Source organism: Pseudoliparis swirei, chromosome 9, assembly GCF_029220125.1.
Source record: "Pseudoliparis swirei isolate HS2019 ecotype Mariana Trench chromosome 9, NWPU_hadal_v1, whole genome shotgun sequence".
Classification (NCBI taxonomy): Eukaryota; Metazoa; Chordata; class Actinopteri; order Perciformes; family Liparidae; genus Pseudoliparis; species Pseudoliparis swirei.
In genome coordinates this window covers 8,611,832-8,639,360 of record NC_079396.1, presented here as the reverse complement: position 1 = coordinate 8,639,360, position 27,529 = coordinate 8,611,832, and the positions used below count along the sequence as shown (strand labels likewise).

Here is a 27,529-nt window from a genome sequence, read left to right as displayed (position 1 = left end):
GAAACGAATATTTCTGCCCCTCCGTTTTCAAAAATAACGTTGTACACACAAGGTCGTTTTCAAAAAAGTTTCTGTTTATATGAACCCGCATAAATACGCCCCCGGGCGCCATCATAACTATGCCAAACCTGTAGTCGGCAGTGTAACGAGACGGATAAAGACATGCAAACCAATCAGATAGATAGATGTAGATGTATACTTTATTGATCCCGCAAGCGGGAAATTACAGGCAGATCCAGGAAGATTACAGCATGACACGTGGGAAGAGAGGAGAAAATAAAAAAACAACCCCCAGAATATGCCCCTAGAGGGGTACAGTGTGGGAGCAGAAAAAAACACCTCAGCACAAAAGCACATACATCTAAACAAGACGTGCAACGTGGAGGAAGGGGGGAGGGGAGGTAAACCAAAGACTGGGTGGTCAAACTCAGCCGTAGGGGGGCAGAAGGTAACCAGCGTAGAGAGTAAATATAGCGCGAGGTTCATTTGTATGGACAGACAGCGAAGTGGAGCTGCTGCTTCGAGTCGCCTTAGATTATAAGGCAAATAAAGCACTCGATAATGTGGATTGGGAATCATGCCAAACTAAATATAGGGATATGTTGGCATTGTTCTTAGAACAGTACCCGTCCGAGACCTGCGAGGAGTATCCTCTTGTCAAGGAGGAAATAACTCGGGCGCACCTAAGCAAACTAACTGTAAACATAGGACGCTCACATGACGTGAAGCATTTTTTGTCGCATACTGTGACGTTTGACAACCTAAAACTCCGTTTGACCTAGTTCACACGCAAACACAAAAACTGAGTTTTCAGAAATCTCCACTTTGGCCGGAGTTTTTAGAAATGATCGTTTTCCGTGATAAAACCTCCGTTTTTGTGTAAATGAAAGGCCAAAACGCATGAAAATATATGCGTTTTCCCATCGTGTAAACGGGGTCTAAAACTCAAGCTTGCAGGCGATACAGACCCAGGGATATTATAAAAACAGTCTGAAGGGGACAAAGGAAAGTAGGAGAGTATATATAAAATATGAGGGGAAACCACAGGTGAAGAGCATGAACAATCAGGAAATATACACAGGAGGCAGGGGAGTGGTTGAGGGCAGGTGAAAGCAATGAACAATCGGGACCCACACCATCCTCCTGTTTGTCATCCTCCACATGGGACTTTCCTCTCGCTGATAGATTTCTTTGACATTTGTATTCTTCAGTTATTTATTAACTAATGCTAAAAAGACAAAAACACTCAAACTTTCCTAAACAATATGATTACTATAATTTACAACACTAAAATATTATTTACGAAGAAAACACAACTATAACGCCATTAAGAACTATCAATTCAATTCAGTTTATTTGTATAGCCCATTTTCTCAAATTACAAATTTGTCTCAGAGTGCTTTACAATCTGTACATATAGACATCCCTGTCCCAGAACCTCACATCCAAGATGGGCAGGTGCAATATATGCCATGTGTACAGAAGGAATCATTATACACACATTAAAACACAGTAACAACACAATCAATGAATATGACAGAGTGTATGAATAGTTGGTAGTAGGCATATTCCACGATCCAGACCTTGATGATCCATCAGGCAGATTGAGGTAGAGAGGAGGAGTTGGCGGAGTGTCAACAGAGCCATGGCGTAGTTGGTAGTAGGCATATTCCACGATCCATACCTCGATGATCAATCAGGCAGATCACTGTTATATTGCATTATAGTTTTACTCTCGCTCTCTTCTCCATTACCGTAATGTACCACACATCGATGACAAGTTACGCTTCGCTTCTTAGGTTTCAGAATCCGTTGGAATAAAATTGATTGCGTACATGGTCGAGGACTTGCGGTAATTTCAATTATACACGTCACTTTCAAGCGCCGGCGCTCGTTCCAGAAGGGTTATAAGTAAGTAGGTCCATCCATCTATCAAGTATCTATATATTTAAATTACCTTTTGTGCCAGTTAAATGTCTACTTTGCAAAGAACTTTCACTTTTTATTTTAACTTTATGTACAAATCACTAACATGTTTGTTTTTTAATTGAACTCCACCCTCCAGTCATATTCTAGCTTAAATATTGAATCGGGTCAAAATGACCCGAAGGCAACACAAGGGTTAAAACACATCCTTTCCGACTATACCTTGAATAAAAACAGATTAACCCTTACTTATTCTTGTTCTGAGTTTCTATTCATGGTTGAATGCACTTATTGTAAGTCGCTTTGGATGAAAGCATCATCTAAATGACATGTAATGTAATGTAGCTGAGTTAACTAATGTGACCTAGCATAACGCAGCTCTCATTGAGAGTAAAATAAGCAACAAGCAAACATTCCTTCATACATTTTAGACTTAACTATTACGGTTAATTGCAAGAAATTTTAACGTGCAAAAGCGTTGTGAAAATGTATTTTCATTTAAATTCAAGATAATTTACCTTGCTTGTAGATTACTAAAGTTAAGTATGTGCTTGAATGCTGCATTTAAATATCTACAGAAATAAACTGAATATAATGAAGTAATTGCCTTTTTTCTTACTTTCTTCAATCAAAGCTTACGCATTGCACAAGAGTGTGAGGTTGCATGATCCTCTGCCACTTGTGGCTGATAATAAGCACAAACGATTGGTCTATGTTTATTGTGGGGAGATCTCTAAAAACTCCACAGGGGATTTCTATGACCTTGTTTTCACTCACTTGGATGTATAATTCATGGAGTCCAGGTTTTTGGTCCCCATAACATTTTAGGTTCCCACCCTGTGACTGTGTTTACATGCTTTGGGCCCCACCATATCATACAAATAAATACACACACACATATATATACAGAATACTGAGCACACAGTGGGGGACTAATAGGTTGCCAGTTTGAGTAATAAGGACCCAATTTAATGTTGTGTTTTTGACCACATGCTGTATTTGTGTGCGGGGGTGAGTTGTATATTCCTGCATTGATCTGCATTGCCAGCAGTGATTTTTCTAGTCTTTCTTCAATAACTTAAAAAATTGAAGCTTGACGGAGTAAATTATGTGCTTACTGGAGATGAATTTCTATGTATTGAAAAAACTAGAACAATATTTTACTTGTTACTGTGTTTTCTTTGAATGTTTTAGTGCATCCTGCAGCAGGTCAACCCTGTATCACAAAAATTACGTTCCCCCAGACCTAAAATACAATTTGCAGTTACGTTTGACTGAAACGTATTTCTCTCCAAATTACGTTTAAGTGAAACGTATTTCTCTCCAGATTACGTTTGCATTTGACGTATTATAATTACAAATACGTCTCTGATCAACGTATCTTTGCCGTTTGTTCTCTCTCTTTTCTACAATGCTGTTATGAATTGTAAAAAGCGTCCTCTAGTCTTATTTATTATTATTGTATCTGTTGTTTCGCCTGCGTATTCTGACAACAATAAGCGTTGTAACGGATCATATGAATTGGCGTGAAGACTTACTGCTGGTGACTCTCCTTTATTTTCTTTTTTTAGGTGACAATACATTAATTAAAACTCGTACACTATCACCACCTCATCACCACCTTAACAGAGTCAGTCCCATACGGGTCAAATCAACTATTTAACTTGTTATAAAATGCGCATCTGTCCGTAATCTATACCATAAAGTTCGCATTTTAACCTAAAAAAAAGTGTGTTTCCTTTTAACCTTTCAAAATAAAAGTCCGATTTATCTGTTAAGCGGAAGTAGTATAAAACGTCTATATTTATTCAAACAATACAATATAAAAGGCATACATACATCAAAATCAATAAGGAAAATGCCAAACAGTCAAACAACTCAAAACAATAAACCCTTCATGGTGTTATTTACAGGCGTATTTACTTTTCATCAAACAAAAAGAGCAGGTACCCGGAAAAATCTGGGAAATAATTTGGGAATTGTTAATAAAACATGATTTACCCTTCAACTTCCACTGATATGCATGCAAACTAATACATCGTTTCACACACACACACACACACACACACTGACAGAAACACATAGACACTCATATACGTACACACACACAGGCAGAGACACACACATACTCACACACACAGACACACACTCTCATACGCACACACTCTTACACACGCACACACTCTTACGCACACACAGACAGACACACACACACACAGAATGACAGACACAGACTCAGACACACATACAGACACTCACATACATACACACACAGGCAGAGACACACACTCACACACACACCCACACACACACATTTACACACGCATACTCTGCAGACTGACCCTTGACCTCCCAATTGTCTCTCAGATATAACCCTCCTGCTTTATATTTAATATATTATATTTACCTAACTATAAGACTTTGAGGTCGTGAGGGGAATCCCCTCCAAAACTTTCACAAGAGAAAATTGTCACCGTGCCAATAACCCTTGTACGATCCTTAAAACCAGTCTTTTAGTACATTTTTTATACTTTCAATCAACTTAAAGATCTGGATTCTTTTCAGATTCAAAGAGGGGCCTCTGAATATGAATACCCTACAGGTTTGGACCGATAGCTCTGAGTTAAGGGCCCCAAAAACAGGTCCAAAGGGTCAAATTGGGTAAACATGTCAGAGCTTAGCTTTCTTTTCCAGGTTGTAGCCACTCCCAAATGGGGTAGAATACAATTGAAATTGTTCATATAGTACAAACATTTAAGGAGTTGTTAACCTTTGAAGGAAGGAATTTTGTTTTTTCCGGGTTTTTAAACCCTTCCCAAGCAGGGATGCTAAGTGCTATATGTTGCCAGCCTACATGGTTGTGCCCCATTTGGGAGGGGCTACAACATGCAAAAGAAAGCTAAGCTCTGACATGTTTAGAAGAAAAAAAAGTTTAAATCAGCCCAAGCTCACAACAGGGTCTCAGATTTGTTAAACCACACACCCTCTTCAAGTCCTGGATTTCAGACAGCCAATTAACTCTTGTGGGTGTTTCAGAGGAAATTTCACCCCATCAACTCATTGTAGGCCCTGTCCTGAGTGTCTGTGTTCAATTTGGGATTTCCAGGACGAATATTTAGGAGATTATGGCCATTTTTGCACTTGTCAAAAAATATGCAAATTTAAGAGAATAAGGCCCAATTTGACCCTTTGGACTTGTTTTTGGGGCCCTTAACTCAGAGCTATTGGTCCAAACCTGTAGGGTATTCATATTCAGATGCCCTTCTTTGAATTTGAAAAGAATCCAGATCTTTAAGTTGATTGAATGTATGAAAAATTAACTAAAAGACTGGTTTTAAGGATCTATAAGGGTTATTGGCACGGTGACAATTTTCTCTTGTGAAAGTTTTGGAGGGGATTCCCCTCACGACCTCAAAGTCAAGCAGTAGGGTTATATCTGAGAGACAATTGGGAGGTCAAGGGTCAGTCTGCAGAGAATGCGTGTGTGTGCATGTGTATTTGTGTGTGTGTGGGTGTGTGTGTGTGCGTGTGTGTGATTCTGCCTGTGTTTGTATGTATGTGAGTGTCTGTATGTGTGTGTCTGAGTGTGTGTCTGTGTGTGAGAGTGTGTGTCTGTGTGTGTGTGTCTGTCATTCTGTGTATGTGTGTGTGTGTCTGTGTGTGTGTGCGTGTGTAAGAGTGTGTGCGTATGAGAGTGTGTGCGTATGAGAGTGTGTGTCTGTGTGTGTGAGTATGTGTGTGTCTCTGCCTGTGTGTGTGTGTACGTATATGAGTGTCTATGTGTTTCTGTCAGTGTGTGTGTGTGTGTGTGTGAAATGATGTCTTAGTTTGCATGCATATCAGTGGAAGTTGAAGGGTAAATCATGTTTTATTAACAATTCCCAAATTATTTCCCAGATTTTTCCGGGTCCCTGCTCTTTTTGTTTGATGAGAAGTAAAACGCCTGTAAATAACGCCATGAAGGGTTTATTGTTTTGAGTTGTTTGACTGTTTAGCATTTTCCTTATTGATTTTGATGTGTATGCCTTTTATATTGTATTGTTTGAATAAATATAGACGTTTTATACTACTTCCGCTTAACAGATAAATCGGACTTTTATTTTGAAAGGTTAAAAGGAAACGCACTTTTTTTTAGGTTAAAATGCGAACTTTATGGTATAGATTACGGACAGATGCGCATTTTATAACAAGTTTAATAGTTGATTTTACCCGTATGGGACTAACTCTGTTAAGGTGGTGATGAGGTGGTGATAGTGTACGAGTTTTAATTAATGTATTGTCACCTAAAAAAAGAAAATAAAGGAGAGTCACCAGCAGTAAATCTTCACGCCAATTCATATGATCCGTTACAACGCTTATTGTTGTCAGAATACGCAGGCGAAACAACAGATACAATGATAATAAATAAGACTAGAGGACGCTTTTTACAATTCATAACAGCATTGTAGAAAAGAGAGATAGGCCTAACAAACGGCAAAGATACGTTGATCAGAGACGTATTTGTAATTATAATACGTCAAATGCAAACGTAATCTGGAGAGAAATACGTTTCAGTCAAACGTAACTGCAAATTGCATTTTAGGTCTGGGGGAACGTAATTTTTGTGATACAGGGTTGAGCAGGTAGTATGTTCCAGAATTAAAGGTCAGTCACTGGCCTCTAGTGGTCTGAATACCTTTCTGGTGAGTGATTAATAAAGTCCACCTTTTTGTGTAAACTGCCTACAATTTACATATAACATTATGGAATGGAGTTCAAGCACTTCAAGATTTCAAGGTCTATAACACGCCACTAATCTCTTGAGAAGTCAGAGGAAGGCACCATAGTGCAACTGAATCCAGAGCTGGGAAAAGTAGAACAAACTTGAATAAAACTAAAATCAATTTAATTAAAGGATCTAAATCATTCAAGCTCTGTCTCTCGAGCATGTATTCATGAAATCTCATGCTGGCAGAAATTTAAAAACAATAATGCAGCACATCGTCATATTGTTATGAGCATCTTCAACCATTTACTGTCAGCCTCATAATACTTAAGTTATTATACAGTTATGATTTGTTTGTTCATGGTTCCACTTTACTAGCTTAAAAAACAGATCAGGAATTTCATTGTTAAGTAACTGCATATTTTTATTGTGTTAATCAAAAACAATCTGACATGACATTTCACAAAGACCTCTGGGAGTATTACAGTGCACCACGTTAACTTTGGCCTAGGACCTTTGAACTTTCAACTTCAGACCTCTACACACAGACACACACCACTGTTCCCTTTGCCATTATATACAGAGCTCTGCTTTCCCCCAAAACTCACACACATAAAAACCACAAGCACACATTTCTCTCTTGCGCTCACACATACACACACACAAGCCTCTCCTTGTGACCTAGCGTACAGGGGGAGCGTCACATGACATGGGATACAACAGGAGTGTTGATTGGAGGGCTGTGTGAACAACAAAGACTTAAATTGGACACTGTTTAGGATTTCTTTTTGTTTTACCATTGGCTGTAAAGTCCCAAAATAATGTTGAGGATGAGTCCCTATCAGCAGACAAAAACACATGTAAATCTATAATAAAAATAAAAATCCACCACAACATATCAGTTTATCTTTGCACATAAATACAAAGGAATGATAATAATATTCAACGTTGTGCTTTCTTTCTCTCGCTCTCTCGCCACCGCTTTAGCCACTAACATTGGTCATGCAATTTCAAAAGAGCACAAAACAGCTGGCTTAAAAGAGAGTCACGCATATTTGACATCACAACCATTGTAATAATCTCCTTTTAGTGATTTAGTAGAATAACCTCAATTAGTTCTACACTTGAAATGCCGAAAACATTAAAATGTTTAACTTGTTTTGATTATTTTTTTCATGCCATCACTTTGCAGTAAATCCTGGCTGTGTTGTCAAAGTGCAGTGTCCCTTTTACAAGAGTCAGTCAATCAGTTCAGTTTAAAGAGTTAATTACATCTCTATGAAGAAGGTACATAAATAACAACAATGAATCCATACATCTAAAATCCACTCGTAGACCTTTTTTGTGCTGCCTGCTGCTGTCAGGGACTGTGTGAAATAATGACCACAGACGCGTTTAATTTCAGTATACTGAACATTTCAAGACACGATACTTCTGAAGAATTTGTGTCAGAAACACAAATTAGACCAAAAAATCGTCGTAAAAATCATATTGAGTCATGAATGTAAAACACTAATTCATGTTTTATCTAACATGGCCAGTTGTGGATAGACTATGATATAGTAAAGTATGGTATCATAGGTAGGCTCTTCACCTGAGCTTGTACACACAATGGACACTAAGGAGGCACGCTACACACGACATGTTAGCACAGACAAGCAACAAACAGTTTTCTTTACAGATAATACACACAGAGAGAGAGATTGTACTAAAGATGGAGAGAAGGAAGACCATATCGTACTAATTGTCCATCACGAAGAGATGATATAAAGCAGCAAAAGGCAATGATATTAATGACTGTAACACTACGTTGAGAAGGGATTCCAACAGTGTAATAAGTCGGATGAACATTTTGTTTTTGATGGAGAGTGAAATGCATTGTGGGTAGCACAGAACAGCTTTCTGTGCATTTTGTAGTGTTGAATGAGGAGTTGGCCGGTGGCTTATCTCATATTACTTGCATATATCTATTTATCACAAACAATATGCAAGAACAGTGTAAAAGAGCAAGGGGTAGAAGTACCGTTTAGAATACGAAACAAAATCATAGTTTCACTCATAAATATCATGCTAATATATATATATATATATATAGTGTGTATATATATACTGTACTGTAGCCCAGAAACATGGGTTGTCTTACTGGTGTCCACTTCCCTCTATCACCTCATTGTATCAATGTCCCCCCCCCCCCAACCACCAAGTTCATGATTTATCCTTTATATTAATGCACAAAACATTTAACGCAGCCAAAAACAAAACCAATAAATAGCACCTTTTAGGGTGAGGTTTTGATCTTGTCAAAGCTCTTGTGTATGTTAAAAAATGCGACAAGATGTAAAGATGTAATCCAGGTCTTGTTTGGGCTTTTATTTGCTTTTGTGAATTCATTATTGGTGCTTCAACTTTGCCTGATTCCTGTAAACATCTCATCTTTCTTGCACATTGTGGAATGCCAGTAGTTTTTCCACCCCTCTTTAGTGGTTTGGACCAGTAAAGCAATATCATTATAGCTTGCCAGCATCAACTGCTCTCTAACCAACTTGCATTGTATTGTGTATTTTATTTTAAAACTACTATAGTATAACCTGTTTTGCAACAAGCTGATCTGTTCCACAGGCTACCCCACACTGCTGACATTTATACGTCTTCTGTGACTGCATTATGCACACAAACCCATGTGAAACGTGTGGTTACTGGAAATGTGTGCAACAAGAACACCACGGAAAATTGATCAGTTTATCTGTTTGTGTCATAACAATGTTTTAACGTGTTTATTTGTCTGACTGCATTTGCAGCTGCACATAAATAGTTGCAATCAAATGTGTTTCCAGTTAGAGACCATTACTTTCCAGTATATTCCAGTTTCTGTATTCCCTCCCATAATGTGCAGTACTCTCATCCAACACTTTGGGGGCTGTTTTTGTTCTGCATAGTGCAGTTTAGAGTTTAGATGTCCATTCTATGAGCCACGGTCCGCATGTAACATTGTGTAGTTAGCATGAAGTAGACAACAAAACGTGGGATTTCTGTGTCGCCGACCCACTTTCCATATACAGTCAGTGGCAGGCGAGTGTAAGTTTATTGCCCGCGGATAAAGGTGGGTTCACTCCCATGTATCCTGCATGGAACCTCAACTATGCTAGTGGATCAGTGTAAAGGGATCGTGCAGAATCATTTTGAGCTGTAAGGCAGCACATGCAGGGGCTGGCCAGTGAGACAAGCGCTCAGAGATCGGGGTACCCTATAGTGGCACGTCCATGGATAAATATGCACAATAGAGGAGGTGCTGTGTGTTTGTGTCTGTATGTGTTAACACCTCCAGGAGTTCTTGGTCTCTCCGTCTCGTTTTATCATTTTCCTCTTTTCTTTCTTGTATTAGTCATTCTTTTCATCCTGTGTCTTTCTCGGCGTTGTTATTTCCCGGCACTGCGAGGCGCCCGAGGATTCGGCTTCCCATCGTGGGTCCGGCGGTTTCTCCCCTTCCTTATCTCCTGAAGATGCTTCCACTTCTTGTTAGCTGGGCGGACAGCAGGGACCAGAGGAGGGGCAGCCTTCCCCAGAGCAGCAACTGTCTTATCCCCTTGGTCACTGCCGGCATTCTTTCGTGCCCAAACTTGCTCACAAATCTGGTCAACAGTGCTCAGGTTAGGGTGATCCACCAGCTGCATGAAGTCCCGATACCAAAGCTTTTGATTGGTCATCGGGGGCCCACCTCCACTGCGGGGTTCTAATCGGACAGGGGCATCGGAGGGTAGATTGGAGACTGAGGATGTTGAAGGTACAACTTCCAAGGTGATGCCTAGTAAGGTTTGTGTGAAGCCGTGCTCCATGGCATGGCATTGGTAGATGCCCACATCCCTCTTCAGGACTCGACGAATCAGCAGGCCTCTATCTGTATGGAGAATGCGGTCATCTAGACGAACCTGGGAAACAGAAATGTTGGAGCTGGACTTTGTGCCATTTTTTCTATTTGTAAAAGTGTTTTTTGGCACCAATGGCATCCACTAAAGTGTCATGCACAGGTGTAAAAATGATTCTGACATGGATTTTTGGAAGAGCTAAGAGAACAGACATGTTGTGGATCTGACAATGACTCTAAACAGACCTGCACATATGGCAGTCAATGCATAATTATAGAATAAAGCCCACATTGTAACTGCAAAAGAAGCTTGCATTTAAAACCTAATCTGTGAAGGTTCGCAGCATTGTACCCAGTATACTGTAAGTTGAATGCTCTTTAATTTGATTTGCCTTCTGCAATAATGACTATCTCCAAGGACTCCAAAAAACTAAAATGATCCAATTGCAGTTCGTTGTCAGAAGACATTAACATGAGTGGCACTGCTTGTGGGAAAAGCAGTGCCACGTGGGAAAAATAATTAAACATGGATACATGTTTTTGTTTTTGCAAGAATCATAATAAATGTTTAGACTTACTGCACATTGGCTTCATGACTTCATGTAAAACCTTTTTGGAATTTGGTCAATGTTCCCATCAGTTCTCTTAGTTATAACCTCTCTCCACTGTCCACCATCCCTCTCACCTCTTCACGTGGGTTCTGTGGATGTTTCTGGAAGGTCCAGGTGACTCTGGCCTGAAGGGACTTAGGGATACACTCCAAGAAAGTGCTGCTTCCCTCAACTCCATACAGCTTCCTCTCTGCAACACGGTGCTTATGGTGGTCTGTAGGGGGCAGCAGAGACAAGTACATTATGGGATCTACTAAAATCAAGGGCATCCACTCACTAATAACAATCCAGGAGAATTGAAAATCCAAAAGGGGGCAGGACAGGATAGAGAAAGGAGCTAAACAAATGGATAAAGCAAGACAGGGAAGGAAAGACCTGGACAGGTCATATCAAGGAAAGACGGGATGTTATGGGACAGAAACAACTTGAGCTGATTATGTGAATGCTAAACCAAATCTCAGATTCAATTTGAGAAAGTTATTGGGTCTTCAGTCTTGTAAGCACATGCATTTATGCATCAGTGGCACACAAGAAAAGTGTAAAGCACAGTTATTTGCCCAGTAGAGGTCTTATCTTAATAATCTAAGTTAGCACTGATGAAAGCCTCGGATGGCTGTGGATGGGAAAGTTCACTCTAATCACGAAATGACTGCATCCTGCAGAACATTGGTGAATATTTGAAAACTTGTTCACATGTTTGATGTGTGACGCCAAACAAAAGGACTCTTTTGGTCCTGGAAGTGTTTATTCATCGATGTTGTCAATCTAAGTGATGAGGTTTAGCGATGACAAAGCATCAGTGTTTGTGCCCCAAATATTAACCTGAGAAGTTTGAGCATATATATGTATATATATACTCTCGCTAATGGTGAAGAGAATTTCTAAAATATATCCACCCATTAAGACTGTAATTGGATCAGAATACACAACTTATTGTGAAATCAATGGCGTTAAATTGACCTCTGGTCAGTGCTTCCGGGCAATAACTCATCAGAGACAATCACTCTGACCTTCATTAGTTTTACACAACCCGGCTTGCATGCCACATGCAATCTAGGAGCTCCTAGAGTTTGAGAGATTTTCCGGATTTAGTTTTCTGGCAGAAAGATAGATAGCAGCAGAATGCTGGTATTGTGGTCTGGGAGGACAGAGGTCACCAGGGGCAAAAGGTTGAAGGCTTTGAGATTTTTTGGCACACAGACCGTGAGACGTTAGATGCCAAGACTCTTGAGTCAGATCAGGATCCGGGGAAAGCTTTAGTTTGTGAATATCCTCAGTAAACTTTAAAAAACTTTCATTTATGTTTTCAGTTGACCAATCAGACAAAACTATATATTATGAAGAATACCTCCAGAGCACAGGGTGTTGGGGTCTCCGTTCCTTACATCCTGGCGACGGAAACGTCTGTAAAAGGAGGCAATTACAATTTACTACTTTGAAATGACAACAGTTTTTACTGTGTTTGTCCTGCTCATTGTCATAAATGGTACATCAGGTGTGTGTTTGTGTGTGTTATTAGTGTTTGGGTCACACACCTCTTGGTGTTTGGCAGGTAGCGAGTACAGGATGTTCCGTCCCAGGCGCAGTATGGGTCTCTGGCCAGGCAGCACTCAGCGCAGGCCTTCCCATACACACTGCAGCGGTGCAGTGGAACCTGGGCAATGCCGGTGTCTGAGCCCAGATACAACTGTTGCTGTGAGGACACAGTGGAGGGACAAGTTGCAATAGAGAGTTTCAGGACCTAAAATTATACACTAAATTTACCTCACGGTCACAAATGCGCAAAATGAATGCTTGCCTCCCGTTCTTGTGGCATTGGTATTGTTAATAGTTAGGAATACATTTACTGTGCCCCATCACAGGCAACGCCATTCTCTAGTTCCGACTTAACTTACCTTTAACCCTTGTGTTGCCTTAGGGTCATTTTGACCCGAATCAATATTACACCCTCCCCCCGCCTTTGGGTCATTTTGACCCGATTCAATGTTTCACCCTCCTGTTACCTTTATATTTCCTAACATATTTTACCCTTTGGGTTCAATTTGACGCCAGCAATTAAAACCTCCAGAAAATTATTAGAATTAATATTGTTTTCCAAGTTTTAAGTGTGAGGCACTTTATGTTTGTTTGTTGACTACCGAAAGAACACCGACATTAAACATTGAATGGGGTCAAATTAATCCTAAGGCGGGGGGAGGGTGTAATATTGATTCGGGTCAAAATGACCCTAAGGCAACACAAGGGTTAAGCTGTCATTTAGCTTTTACTCTCACCAAGAACAGAGGCGCTTACACTCAGTGGCTGCTACTAGATACTTGAGTGCCTGCTTATATCTACAAGGTTATCGGCTTTGAGAGTTTATTCCCTGATAGAACATGCTGAAGGGAAGCTGTACCTAAAGGACGTGTTTGGGTCTTGACTCTATTTTCCATCCAAGACTTTGGGGAGATGGAAGCACATTACATGTTGCCCCATACTTTCCTCCAGCTGAGTTTCTTTTTCCACACTTTCCCCAACTCATCCAACTCGACCTGCTTTACCAGCAAAACTGTTCTTGCACATCTAGCTGCTTCTTCTTGCCTCTCAATCTCCTCAACAAGCAGCTTCCTCCTGCAAACTGCTGAAGGGTGTGCTACGCTTAGCCCATGCGGTACAAGCTCTACACAATACACCTTCATTTAAGTGTGGCCTGAGCTTGTAGAACTGCCTTCCTTGGTTTTTACCTTAGTTATACAAAGATCAATATTCTCTAAAGCAAAGAGAGCCACAATGTTCCATATTTTCATCAATTATTTTAAGTTTAAAACAAACATACCCGTTTTGAGGAGATCTGCATGTTGATGATGGACGAGGCATCCTTTAGAGCAGATGAGATACAGCAAATTAATTTCCATGCTAAACATCAAATATATTAATACATTTGAATTATAAAAAAACTGCATTTTAAGATACATCAGTAGTGTCTCTCGACACATTGTCGATACAGTGCTTGTATCGAGAATAAATTAGCTTTTTTATAGTTTTCTCACTTTGAAGACCTCTAGCTCTTCCAGTAGGAGTTCCTCCATGTTGTTCCAGTTCTCTTTGGGGACATTGATCACCTTTAGTACCGTCCCTTTGTCTGAAAAAAGAGATGCAGTTCATCAAGTCACACATAATGTATTACATTTAAAGCTAAGTTAGAACTGAAAACATTTCATTTACCTGTGCCAATAAACATGACATCATATTGTCCATCTGCAGCGTTGACTCTGTCCACAGCAATCTGTGTGAAGCTGTAGTCTACGTTAGTTCTGACGAAGACGGGCCGTCTGCTCATTGGGTAGACCGGGTTGTACATCAGAGGGTGGTGACGCGCAAACTGGATCACATTATCTGGGAAACCCTTTGTGGACTCAAAACTTCCAAATGTCTTGCTGGGACACTATTGGAGAGCCAAAAAAAAGATAGTTGAATACTTTTTAAAGTAGACGGTCCTTGTTTATACAAACTTTCAGACCAACACAAATGAGATGGAGCACAAACACGTTACAAATGTAGATGCTGACACAATTTCTGAAACTTCAATAAGGATACAAAATGGTTTAAGTAAATTTGAAATATATAAAACTAAGTAGATATGGAAAATTATCAAAACTGACGATTTAAATTGCAAATATTCCGAGAATGCACATTTTGTAATTATAAATGGATTACATTTTAACCAGCAATTGAAAGCCAATGCACTACTGAATGGGATTTGTGATAGCTTTGCAGAATAGGACTAACTGGTTGCTCAGAAACGGTCTACCCCATTCGGACTCAAACTATTCTTGATTTGTTTTATGATTGTTCTGCATGTAAACTGGTATACAATGTCTGACGTTATGGCTGTGCAGGACACAGTGAGGTGTTATGGAGTGATGGGTCACAAAAGGTGCAAGAGATTGCATCCAACTCAGCAGTCCAGCTTCCCTCTCAAATTAAAATTCCAGTCTTAGACTTTAATTCTAGATACTTAAGCTTTATGAACCTTTATTGTAAGATCACGCAGTTTGCATACTTATTCATGGTGTGCACAGGAGATGATGCATTTTAAACTTTGAATCTGCTTTCTACGCAATTTCGCTTACTTTCTTGAGGTCTGGTTTGTTTTTTTCAATTTGATTCTTTACGCTAATTTTACAACCCAGTGAGGTGATGATGGCATGAGAGGGGTTTACTGTCGGCCCAATACAATAACTATTCTGCGGTCAAACAATGGGGATTGTTTTGCCGTGCGGCAGTAACAGCTGAATCTTTGCATAACAAATCCTGCTGACGTTATGCTGGTGTGCTTAGAAGAATGTAAAAGCCATAATAAGCACATATTGAGTGTGAAGAGCGTTTGGTTGAAATTACGTCTAATAATGTGGATGGAGTGCTGTTATCACAAGGAAAAAACATGAGATCAATGTATTCCGATTGCTAAAACTTTACAGTTTAGTGCCCAAAATAGAAATATTAGAAACCAGAGAAGTTATTGACGTACCATTCCTGGGCGTGGATAGGGGACTTTTCCCTGGAAGGGGACCCACTGGTAGTTGGGGCCCTCTTTGTGAGCAAAGGGCCCCAGGAAGGCCCTCCGGATGTCATTCATGGAGTAGAGACACACAGCTGAGCCTTTAAATACACTGCTGCTGGGGAACAGGGCGAGCTGGGTTAGAAATAACATACAGTCCAGTTTTCATGACTTTTGGGGATATTGACTTCCATTCATTAACTGGAGATTCACCCTAACGCTAATCGTAACTGCTACCAGTCTAAAGTGTTCATCATAAAGTGTAGTGATTTACGTTACTTGGACGTAGCTTCTGTCCCCATAAGGTAGGTGAATCCCCACAATGTGATTGTGTAAACAGACTTATATCCCCCAAAGTCATGACAAAATTCCCACATTTATCTCCCTGTTTTTTTGCACAAGCACACAATATGAATGGACTCTGACCTGGAAGTAGAGAAGACTGTGTAGACCAGAGGGTTCTTTCTGTCCCTCGTCTGCAGCAGGAACACGTCGCCTGAGGACGGACAAACGTACAGACACGCACACACATACACACACACATACTGTGGTCAGGTGGTGGTAGTCCAGAGGTCAAAGGATGAGAGAAAGATAAGCAAAACCCAATGGCAATGTTTACTTTAAAGAGACGTTTAACCAATGTCTTAGTCATAACACGGAAACAAAATTCCCTACAGCCTCGAGCAGTGTTTTTTTAACATTATTTTATCGAGATTGAGTCTCATAAAAACATTTTTTAATAGCTAGGGGTCTGCCACAAACAAGATTCATCTCCAAGAACGGAGTCATGAAATACTGCAGTTAAAAAAACATTACTGCTCCAACTAGTATTGTACTCTTAAAAAGTTGTGTGTAGGTTTTTCACCAGGTTCAGAGGTATTTATACAGGGAGGTCCTTTCTAAAAATTCGGCCTCAGGTATTGTCAAAACACTTATGGTCAAGAGATAAGGGACTCATTGTGCTTATGAGGTAATGTAATGGACAGACTTAGCCGAAGGGGTGAGGAAAAATTCTTTCACTTGGTTCACTTTTCACTGCGTTACAAGATAAACCCAAAGGCAGATCATATTGTGGCGCACAGATATGTTCAGAGGGATAAATCATGAACACCTTAAGAGCTGAAACTGCTGCAAGCTGCAATTTAAATCACAAGAATGTAGGTTTTGTGTTTGTACTTTATGAGATGTTTTTATACCATTATTTAGCTTCCCATTCCTTATACATTCAAATACGAACATTCAAATTTTGGTCAAAGTATATTTGGGTTTAGTGTCAACATTTTATTTGTCTACGCCCTGCAAACAACGTTTTCCCACGTGACCTGATTTAGGCCATCAGATATGACCCTACTACAAATATACTTATCCATTGTATGTGCGTTACCTCCAGTAACGATGGCAGTCGGCATGCTCCCAGTTTGAAAATATTCTGAGCTTGTCCTGGCTAATAAGCTATGACTGGAAAATAGCTTGTAGGACGGGTTTAGCGAAGGGACAACTGTAGCAGACAACATGATTTACACTTCATCTTAATGTTCAGGGATCACTCTTCAAGCTGTTTTATCTATTAAAGTGTTACACAAATTGAATGAGTTTAGAGAGAAATGATTTCTTTATTACAAAATATTCATCTGCCAACAACCTATGCTTTGGAAATACAGCCTGGCTTCTGGATCGTGTCTGATGAAAACCTATTATTGACTTTTTGTCATATGAAGACTCTGACACTTTCTCTGAACTACTAGCCCAAACATTGGCTTTGGATCAGGCCAGAATATATTACCAATGTATCTCAAACTCATGCTTTCTGCAAGTCTGCAGGAATGTGGGGCAGAATAGTAATCTACAATTAAGGTCAGAATTCCAGTTTAATTTATTATCCTTTCACTCCCTTTGCACCCACAGAATATGCTTCTGGGTAAAAAATCAACGCAGAACAGGGTTAGAAAATCGGCACAAATTTCAACTCTTCTTTTAGCTTTTCAAAACTTGTGAAAAATATATATTTTTCTTAATGTACAATTTTGGATGGATAACGGGGACACATTATTCAACAGGGGATTGATCCACATGTGGCTGGAGTTCAGACTCAAAAGTGGGCTTTCTTCAATCCAAAAAAGGCACACATGATGATATGTGTGTGAGTATGCAGGGCCCTCACTTTAAACACCAATTACTATGACATCACGCTTTGCTCAACATCATTGTAGTCATAAACAAGTTGATCAGCCTACAGTAGACACTCTGTCAATGTGAACTTACGCAGCTCATCAAAGTATGTGTCGCTGCCGTCGGCTCCTGGCACCGAGCAGATCAGACGGGTCTTGAGGAATGTCGTCCACTTGTTCACCAGACTTCGCTGACCACCCATGTCATTCTGGTTCAAGACAAAACAATCAAAACAGAATAGGACTGAATTTTGTACCAGAATCTGCAGCTAGGTTGACTGAGCCTGGCTTTATCACACCGGCTTTAATTGGAATATTGGACTTGGTTGACGAAACGATCACTCACCCTACAGAGCTGTCCGATGCGGGAGTATGTGGACTTCCCCAGCCCCTGGGCCTCAACCGCCGTCTCGCGGAAGAAGAAAAATACCTTGTCATCATCAGGGTTCTCACTTTCTGGTACCCAAAAGGAACCAACAAACTTTGGTTCTGGTAGACGGAAACAGAGATGAACAATGTCAGTTGAGACCAGACAATCAGGTATGATATAAAATTAACTAAGCTGACACATAAACGCACACACACACACACCATTTAGCCAGCGTGAGTCATGCTGTTCAGTGCGGATGGAGGGGCGTTTCCCCAGACTTCTAAAGATGGTGAAGTCCCGTCCCATTAAGTCTGTGGCCACGCCTGCATATAGCTCATCACCTAGGAAACAGATTGAATCATCTCTCATAATCAGATAAAAAGTATGGCATGAAAATGTTAGAAAACAATCACAACTATTACATAATCCAACAAATTTGTTGGATAATCAATAATAATGAATGTACATGGGTTTCCTTACCGACGAGAACAGACACAGCATTGTGGCGAGGATCATACGGACTCTTCCCTTTCCCGTCCTCCACCTTGGAGGGGTCAATCCTGAACACATTGTCCTGAAGGAGCATGAGGATAGGGAGGATTGGATTTGAAGTTTGATCACACAGACATTTTGCTTCCTTTTGTCAAAATATTTTATGGGTTGAGATACTAGTTTTGAGGAACTGAAAACTAATTTGAAAGTGTGAACTGAAACTACGCTTGATGGATTTGTCTTCACTCTTCGCCATGATTCACCTTTTCTATAGCATCAGTCCATATTGCAGCATAGCTTGAGTAAAGTTTGCTACGCTACACTTTCCAAGCATCTTGTGATGTACTTTGACAAAGAACAATAAAAACCAGAATACTGCAGCTCAGCTTTTGCTTTAGTTTTGTGTATTCCTCACCTCCATCCTGTGTCCCACCTCCACGAAGGCACAGGTGGGATGGAAGGCCCCGGTTCCACAGGCGTACAGGTGAGTGCGGTTAAAGTGGTGCACAATCTTCACATAGTTCACACAGTCGGACTGAAACACACACAGAAACACAGTTTTAGTTGATGCTGCTTGAGGGCTTTAAACACTTTTACACAACAAGGTAAAAGGTACACAACGTCCAATGAGTGTCACTATAGGTCACGAAAACAAAGAAATGATGGGGGGGGGGGGGGGATCCCTGTAAGTGCAAGACGAACTAACAAAACTCGGACTGTGTGATGTACATTCCTCACATAGCTACTCTCACCCTGTCTGCCTGTGACAACACTGTTGAGTCTCTAGCTCCGCCTCTAACACACTGTTGTGACAGCCTTTGTGCCCTGGCTGTACACACATGCCTACAGCGTGTGTGTGTGTGTGTGTGTGTCTTATACTTTTGACTGTTGTGTGTGTTCACATGAAGGTTTGTATAACATGCCTGAGAGTGTGAGCTACTCAATGTCTGTGTTGCTGCTTCACTTGCACAGTTTGTATTTCATAAAACACATGGACATCATTTTATGTGAAACACTGAGCAGTAGATGGTTTTCATGACCAACAGATAGGACGAGAAGACGAACCCAAAGAGGAAGGCGTCCTTCTTAGCTTGGTGGCTTGTGGAATACATTCTAGTATTTTACATTGTTGGTCATATACTTGTTTACTTTCTTGTTCAGAGTCAGATGTCAGGATCCAAAATGCTCTCGTAGCTGCGTACTAAATGCCACAGACACCAGCTGGTTAGCTGAGCTCGGCATAAAGACTTTTTTTCTTGCCTGGCTGTGTGCAGGTAACAGAACCTGCCCACCAGCAGCTCTGAAGCGCATTAACTCACGTGTTATATATCCTTTCTTTCATTTGTACAAAAAAACTAAGTGTGAAATGACATATTGGGGTTATCTATCAGACTATTTCTACATCAAAATAACTTCCTGCTTCATGTAGGTTATTACATTTAACATATCTAACTCTTAATTTTTGGAAAATACACCTTTTCAGTTATTTAGAAACTATTAATTTTAACGAAAGTCATGCACATTTATTTTTGCCTTATCCTCTGTATGGTTCAGTTGTTGATACATCTGATAATTAATGGTGTATTATATAACCGGCACATCAAATGTATCAAATTTATGTCACACACAATACACAAGTTAAAGTTTTCCTCTAAACTGAAATTGTAAACTTAATATTTGACTTAGAATTTGTCCTATTATCTTCCTCCTTTTTCCTCCTTCAAATCATCAACTTTCACTATCCCTATTTCGGTCTGTTCCTCTTCTTATCGAGACAGCGGGTTATTGACCCAAAGTCACATCTGTCCATGTGAGGGTCAGGTTACATTAAGCTGGATCTCAGCAGACAGCTGGACAAATAGATTTACTGTACCCGAAGAGACTGGATGGAAACACCTTTTATGGCCTGATCTTTACACCATGCATAGAGTAGATCGGCCTGTTTTTCAGCTACCCTTTACGAGAATAGCAGATGAATACTATGATTAGCAGGACTAACATCATGATTATCAGTGGTCTTCAGGGCTCGGTAACACATAATCCGCTAATACGATGCTTTCAAGCATCTGCGTTGGAATCGCAAAACAAGTTAAGTTCACCTCAAAACTATAGTCTCACTAAATGATATCTTGCTGTAAACAAACACATCTGAATCCCTCCCTTTTTCTTCTGTCCACTATTCTCCAGACAGGCCATTTTAGCATCTGTCTGTAGATCAAATTACAGACACTATTGGACCCCTGGATAAGAGGTTTATACAAATGAATCTGACCTTCAATCACAAGCACAAAGTCAGCAGATTAATCCATATTTAATTTGTTGATGGACATGTTTTGTGTATTTTCAATCCAAAGTACATTTGGGAAATACAAGATGGGCTTCTCTCAATTTTCTTTGCTTAATATTTGCATTTTTATCAATTGTCATCATAGGTGTAGTTCTCGGATTGATGTGTTTTAATACCAAGGGGCAGAACCACATTTCCCGTACGATAAATATTTTGATTATGGATGGAGGTTGATGGAATATTTCCCATTTAATTCGGTTTCTCAATCTCTCTTTTACCTACACATTTACTCCCTTTTTTAATCAAATGTCTTTCTTTATCCATCTGTTCTGTCTTTAAGTGTCATCCGAGGGTGACGGACAGACACCCAGGTTGTGAAAGCAGCGGCAAGCGGAATTGTGGCTCATTAGGCCTGAAAACAAACACACACACACACCTCAGTGGTTGAGAACAAAGGCCTGCTTTTCAGCCTTTGAAAACCACTGGGTTAGAGTCCGAGTCGTTGGTGTGTGATTGCATACAAGCTTCCGTGTGTGTGCACATGTGAAGGTGTTCAACCAATCGATAGGTCGATTAAGCTGTTAACTAACAATGGACACCTCTGTTTCCTATGAAGGAAAGAGGTGCACACGCTCAACTTTTAGCCTCCACCCTTGCGTTGACACGGGTGTTAGCACAATGAATGAACATACACACACTTTGACACACACCTCAACAGCTTCCAAACACCCGTGGTCCTCCAAAGAAACGACCGCGTGCCACGTTTCAATCAACCCTTTCCCCATGATTCCCACTGAAGCGAGACCTCCTCCTGCTCAATCTCAGTCTCATTCTATTTCAAGACGTGTGGGGGTGTGTGTGTGTGTGTGTGTGTGTGTGTGTGTGTCTCGGAGTGCAGAGGAAGGTGAAGGAGTCAGCGGACTAGGAGTTCGACAAAGTCAATTCTCTGATGTGACCAAAGAGAAAGAAAGCGGGGGGAAAAGAAAAGGTAAGGAGAGAGAAGACGCTTGAAAGACCTTGAAAAGATCAGAAAGGAAGGAGGAGAACAAGGGAGGTGAATTATGCTAGCCATCACATTTCCTGTGTGTGTGGGTGTGTCTGTGTGGGTGTGAAATGGTTCACTGGCTCACCTTTGACCCGCCACAGACTCATTAGTTGAAACTGTGAGCAAAATGTGGGCTGTGACCTCACGGCGGCCTGAGCTGCAGGTCTTTGCCTTCACGTCTTATAAAGCTGTATTGTTCCTCAGCGGATGTCTTTTTTTCCTTTTCTCTCTTTATCCTCTCCATTCTAGAAATGATTAACCCGATCTATCTTATTTCAGCCATTATCTGCTTCCTCTCTCCACCTCTGTCTGTCTCACATGAACACGGTGTTCATGCAAGCATGACGTAGCCTTTTGGTTTATATAGTCAAAACAAAAGTACAGTTTCTCTCAATTTTGCAATGATCTTTCTTGATCGTTAACATTGGACGTCAGAGGCATTTTCTTTCTCCCTACTAATACCATAAGTGTTGTTTATGTAACATACTCACATCTTATGAGGTATAGTTGTTAGATATTATTTATTGTAATCTTTAGACAGCTAACTTGGCCAAAATCTGTGAATATTTAAAAACAATGTCCCTCATTTTCTTCCCCTTTCTTTATCTGGCATGGATATTTTTTTTAAATGCACATTTTCGGCTGTTTTAGTGCATTGTGATAAAAGATCCGATATATTTTTCTTCTGTTGTGAATGTCTCTGAGAGCAAAGAATCCCAGTGGCGCAGTAAACTTGAATAAAGTGGATGGTTTCAGAGCCTTTGACTGAACATGCAGGCCGATGACGCACAGTAGACAGCCATGAGACACAACATTATGTAATCCCAGGAATGCCTCTGAATGCTTCTGCTGAACAGGACTATGTATACCAGCGTTGGCGTTTGCCTGACATATTTCTCCTTTGGCAGAATTATTTCTGCACTCTAACCTTCAACAATCTGTCCAGCTGTAATAATATCACCAAGGAACACATCGAAGGCAGGGCAGGGTTTCCTGTTTTTTGATTAGTTGGATTGAAATGCTCAATTGTTTCAGTGAGTAAAGGGAATCTCCACACAGGGAGGATCAACAGGGACCTACTCAATAATTCTAGTAAAAGTCAAATAGTCAGTAGTTTTCAGGAGAAGACACAAAGCTGCTTCACACAATAGTTGAGGTTTAGCGTTCTGGCTCAAATACACTTCAAGTCCCTAAATGACTAATTACTGGTATTTTACCCATCAAAATAAAAAGCTTGAGTATTTTGCAGACACGATGCCAGCGCCTTGACTCTCTGGATGGCAACAATGGGCGGTTCTTTGGCTACTATTGGGTGGATTGGCATGATAGTTTGTCGAGACCGTTGTTATCCCCGGAGGATAAAACAGACTTTTCTGCACCACCATAAGCTTGATATTGACAGTTTTTAGTTAAATATATAAATGTAAAATATTGGACGGATTAATAGGAAATTTGGTAAGACATTTATGTCTTCCTCAATGTGTTTGACTTGATTTTGGTTTATAACCAAATACCTACAAACTCTTTTATTATCATCAGATGTAGCTGTATTTTGTCTTGAGTGCTAATAAGCGACTCTTAGCATGCTAACACACTAAACTAAGTTGGTGAACATGGTAAACATTATTCCTGCTAAACATCAGCACGTTAGCCTAAGGACAGCGTCACATGGTCACTAGGCATGACCGTAGATTCCTGTTCCTGTTTTCAAGGTGGGCAACAAAATGTATCCACTTATAGAAACCAACTCTGTTTGTAGAGGACAGGAAACACGAGCTTTATGCTCCAGTGTCAAACACTGCTGATGGGATCATTATATGAAAGGCCTTCTGCTGTCAAGAAAAGACTTTCTATGAAAGGAAAATGTGGACGCATTAGTTATTTCAGTCCTTCAAACAAACGACCAACGCTGTTATCTTTGTGGTGAGGGCAGTTTCAGGTTTTAAGTGTATGCCATCGCTCAACCTCAACATTAATCTCTTTACCCACAACTTCCCAGTGGGTCGATGGATTTTAACCGGCGATCTTCTTTTAATCGGCTTAAACGTGACAGCGTAAACACAATGCTATTCTATTTTTTGAGGTTTAAATATGGCTCCAACTCCACAGTCAGAGTGCTGAGTCAGACCGAGTGTCTCGGTGAACAGTTAACTGTTTACTGCCACTGTCTGTGTTTATGTGCATGTGTCTGTGTTTGTGTTGGTGGTTCTCTATGCATGTTAGGTGGCTTTTTGCTGTGCTTTAGCGGTGTGTGTGTGAGTGAAGAAGTGTTGTTAGGCTACTTGTCTTTATGTGGAGCCCATCACATGCCTTGAGTGTATTTTATTGAGCTAGCGTGAATGTGTGTACTGGGCTGGAAAACTATTTTCTTTAGCTAGCTAGCAAATTGTAGATAATTCATTTCAATGTATGTAATGCCACATAAACACACACATACAAATATAGTGTATACGACCACAGAAAACTTTCCCAACCTTTAAAGTAACAGATTTACGTTTTGGGATATATGCTTTTTTTTGCTTTCTTGCTAATATGGGAAGTCCCTTATAAATAATGTTACAGGACTAGGAGACACTTATCAAAACATAATTGTTCAAATGACTTGCTGTGGGGGCTGCACGGTGGTGTAGTGGCTAGCACTGTCGCCCGGTCTGGGCGGTCTTTCTGTGGAGTTCTCCCCCGTGGCAGCATGGGTTCCCTCCGGGTTCTCCTCCGGCTTCCTCCCACAGTCCAAATGCATGCAGGTTAATTGAACTCTAAATTGCCCGTGGGTGTGAATGTGAGCATGAATGGTTGTCTGTCTCTATATGTGCCCTGAGATGGACTGTTGACCTGTCCAGGGTGTACCCCGCTTTCGCCCAATGTCAGCCGGGATCGGCTCCAGCGCCCCGCAACCCTAAAAGAAGGATAAGCGGTTTGGATAATGGATGGATGGACTTGCTGTGGTTCTTGCTGTGGCAACAAAGGTGGTTCTCTTAAGCACAAGTTTGCATCACGCTGGTTTTCAAAATGGTGAATTATTTGCATTGCTGCCAAATGGCAGCAATTTTACTGACTAAGTTGGTAAAGTAAATCTTCTGAGACGAAAGGGTGAGCATAGAGTGCAGGAAGTGCATGCTGTCCACCACCATCTTGCCACGGTCCACAAGATGTTACTACGGTTCCAGACTTCTGAATCGTCATCCACATCTCCAGGTTTGTTCAAATGAATGTATGATTTGACCAAAGGTCTCTTCAGCCAGAATATGTGGTGACAAGGATCTGATCTATCGAAGACGGCCGGGCCAAAAAGAAGCAACCTTGCCAGAGATTAAATCCCTGTGGTAATGTCCTCGGCACAATCTTCGCGACATGAAGACACTCCTAATAAAGAGTAATTATATAATATAAAGGCAGTGTAGTGTAGATGCATGTATTTAATTATACTTAACAACATACACTTTAGCATCTCGCATTAATTCAAGTGTTTTTACTTGTCTATAATTGCACAGCAAATTTGCTAATTAGCAGCATTACAGTGTAAAATAGACCGATCCGACAGTAAAAGGGCTAATGTGAGGGTGACTGGCTGTGAAGAAAAAAAAGATTCCTCAAGCAAATACAGATCGACAATGGGAAGACTGAGGGGGTCGTAATCAACATGAGAAACCTCTGGTTCAGAGAGAAAAACTAATATGAGATACACAGAGAGCACGGGAAGAGAGAGAGAGAGAGAGAGAAAATACAGGGAAACACTTCTCTGAAATTAGGGTCAACGGTGTGAGGTCAGGTCAGCGCTGTGTGCGGGTGAATGTTCACAAATACACCAAAAGTCAAAAGGGATACGCGGGGAGTGTGTTAAACAAAGGATGAAAATAACGTTTCAAAGACCAGAAAAGCAGGAATAACAACTGGCCAGGGGAAAGCTCCTCAATGCAACGTTTGGCTGAAAATTCCCCCAAATTTCTTTTCTTTGTTTCCTTATCTCTTTCTCCCTCCACCTCTCCTCCCATTCTTCCTTTGGAGAGATTTGACTCATTCTCTCCATCACTCTCCGCCCATCCCCAATGTTACTCTCTCTTTCAAACAAACACACACACACACACAGACAGAACACATACACACAGAAACCTGAGCACACACACACGAGCGCGCACACACACACACACACTCAGACTCCTGGTCAGGTGAAACTGGAGCCTGGGGTTTTGAATGAATGGAGCTCGTTGTCTGTCTGCTCCAGCTGTGTAATCACACTGATGAAGGGTTTGTCCTACACACACACACACACATAAAAAGACGCACACCCATCGAACACTTGAACATACATGTAACAAATGTACACACGCTCTGTTAAACACAAGAATACAGTATATATAGGCATGTCAGGGAGCATTGATGGGAAGTTACTGTTTTACAAGTGCGCCCACCTGCGGGCGCGCACGCAAACTATATGAGTTTGCTAATTGTGTGTGATGTAATCCTGGGTGGTCTTTGGGCTCTCGGTGGCCTCCACATGTCGGTCAATGAAGCCGAGCCTGCTCAGCCCAGACTCCATCGCATTTAGACACATAATCATCACATACACTATTTACACTACATATTTTTGGAAACTAGATGTTGGTCTTCTGTAGATTAAAATAGAAAATTGAAACACAAAGTTTGGAGTAGCAGGGTGGCCGATCACATTAGGTCGTGAGTTAAACATTAGTCCTGAACCTCAACCAAACTTTCCCTGTAAAATAACAGTTAAAGCACAATGCAACCTGTTGTGACCCAACACGTGTTTAGGTCAATTAACAGGTTTGTCCTGTACCCCCCGTCCTTATTTTGGAACCATATCTTAATTACTGTGCTTTAAGGGTATTGGTGCTTCAAGATGCTCCTCTATTTGACTCGTCAATTGTAAGGAGACTTTTCACAAAAACTTCAATTTTTCCTTATTTTTCTTTGTATTGCTGTCACAGCAATACTTACTCTGTATGTATGTATGTATATACATACATATGTAAACTGTACATGTATATATACATATATACATGCAAATATCTTTGAATCAGGGGGTTGGCGGTTCAATCCCCGCCCTAGTCAATGTGTCCTTGAGCAAGACATTTAACCCTGAATTGCTCCCTGTAGCTGTATGTCGATGGTGTATGAATGAAACATGATTGTAAGTCGCTTTGGATAAAAGCGCCAGCAAAATGTAATGTAATATGTGTACGTGTATATGTGTATATATACATATATACATACATGTATGTATATGTATATATGTATGTATGTTTGTATGTATATATATATGTAAATCTGATTCAAACTCTAACAAGTATGGTTACATGGCTAAAAGAAATCTGGTTTTCCAAGAATCAAGCCTGTGCAAACATCGTTTATCTAATTCACTAAAATCTGCTCTCCTGCATATCAACCCCACGCTTTTCCTCAAGTGTGCTGTTTCAACCACTGTGGAAGCTGCAGCAAGGCCTCTAGATTAAGAATATGTGTGAATAGTTTGACCCATTTTCTTGTTCCCTGAATTAATGCTTG

The 27,529-nt window shown here is 40.5% G+C and overlaps 1 protein-coding gene across 6 annotated transcripts in view; it reads right to left on the bottom strand.

The window, feature by feature from the left end:
- Positions 1–7,029: 7,029 nt before the first annotated feature.
- sema3b (sema domain, immunoglobulin domain (Ig), short basic domain, secreted, (semaphorin) 3B) overlaps positions 7,030–27,529 on the bottom strand; it is a 72,898-nt gene continuing 52,398 nt past the window's right edge. For all 6 annotated transcript variants that reach the window (XM_056422753.1, XM_056422757.1, XM_056422758.1 and 3 more), the window contains exons 5-18: positions 19,090–19,209; positions 18,663–18,756; positions 18,404–18,523; positions 18,159–18,301; positions 17,907–18,021; positions 16,071–16,140; positions 15,615–15,759; positions 14,309–14,528; positions 14,134–14,225; positions 13,920–13,961; positions 12,640–12,797; positions 12,453–12,508; positions 11,179–11,318; positions 7,030–10,557 (exon numbers count right to left, since the gene is read on the bottom strand). In XM_056422753.1, the coding sequence (XP_056278728.1) occupies positions 10,048–10,557; positions 11,179–11,318; positions 12,453–12,508; positions 12,640–12,797; positions 13,920–13,961; positions 14,134–14,225; positions 14,309–14,528; positions 15,615–15,759; positions 16,071–16,140; positions 17,907–18,021; positions 18,159–18,301; positions 18,404–18,523; positions 18,663–18,756; positions 19,090–19,209 (2,025 nt within the window). In that variant the 3' untranslated portion in view covers positions 7,030–10,047. The remainder of the gene's footprint in view (positions 10,558–11,178; positions 11,319–12,452; positions 12,509–12,639; positions 12,798–13,919; positions 13,962–14,133; positions 14,226–14,308; positions 14,529–15,614; positions 15,760–16,070; positions 16,141–17,906; positions 18,022–18,158; positions 18,302–18,403; positions 18,524–18,662; positions 18,757–19,089; positions 19,210–27,529) is intronic.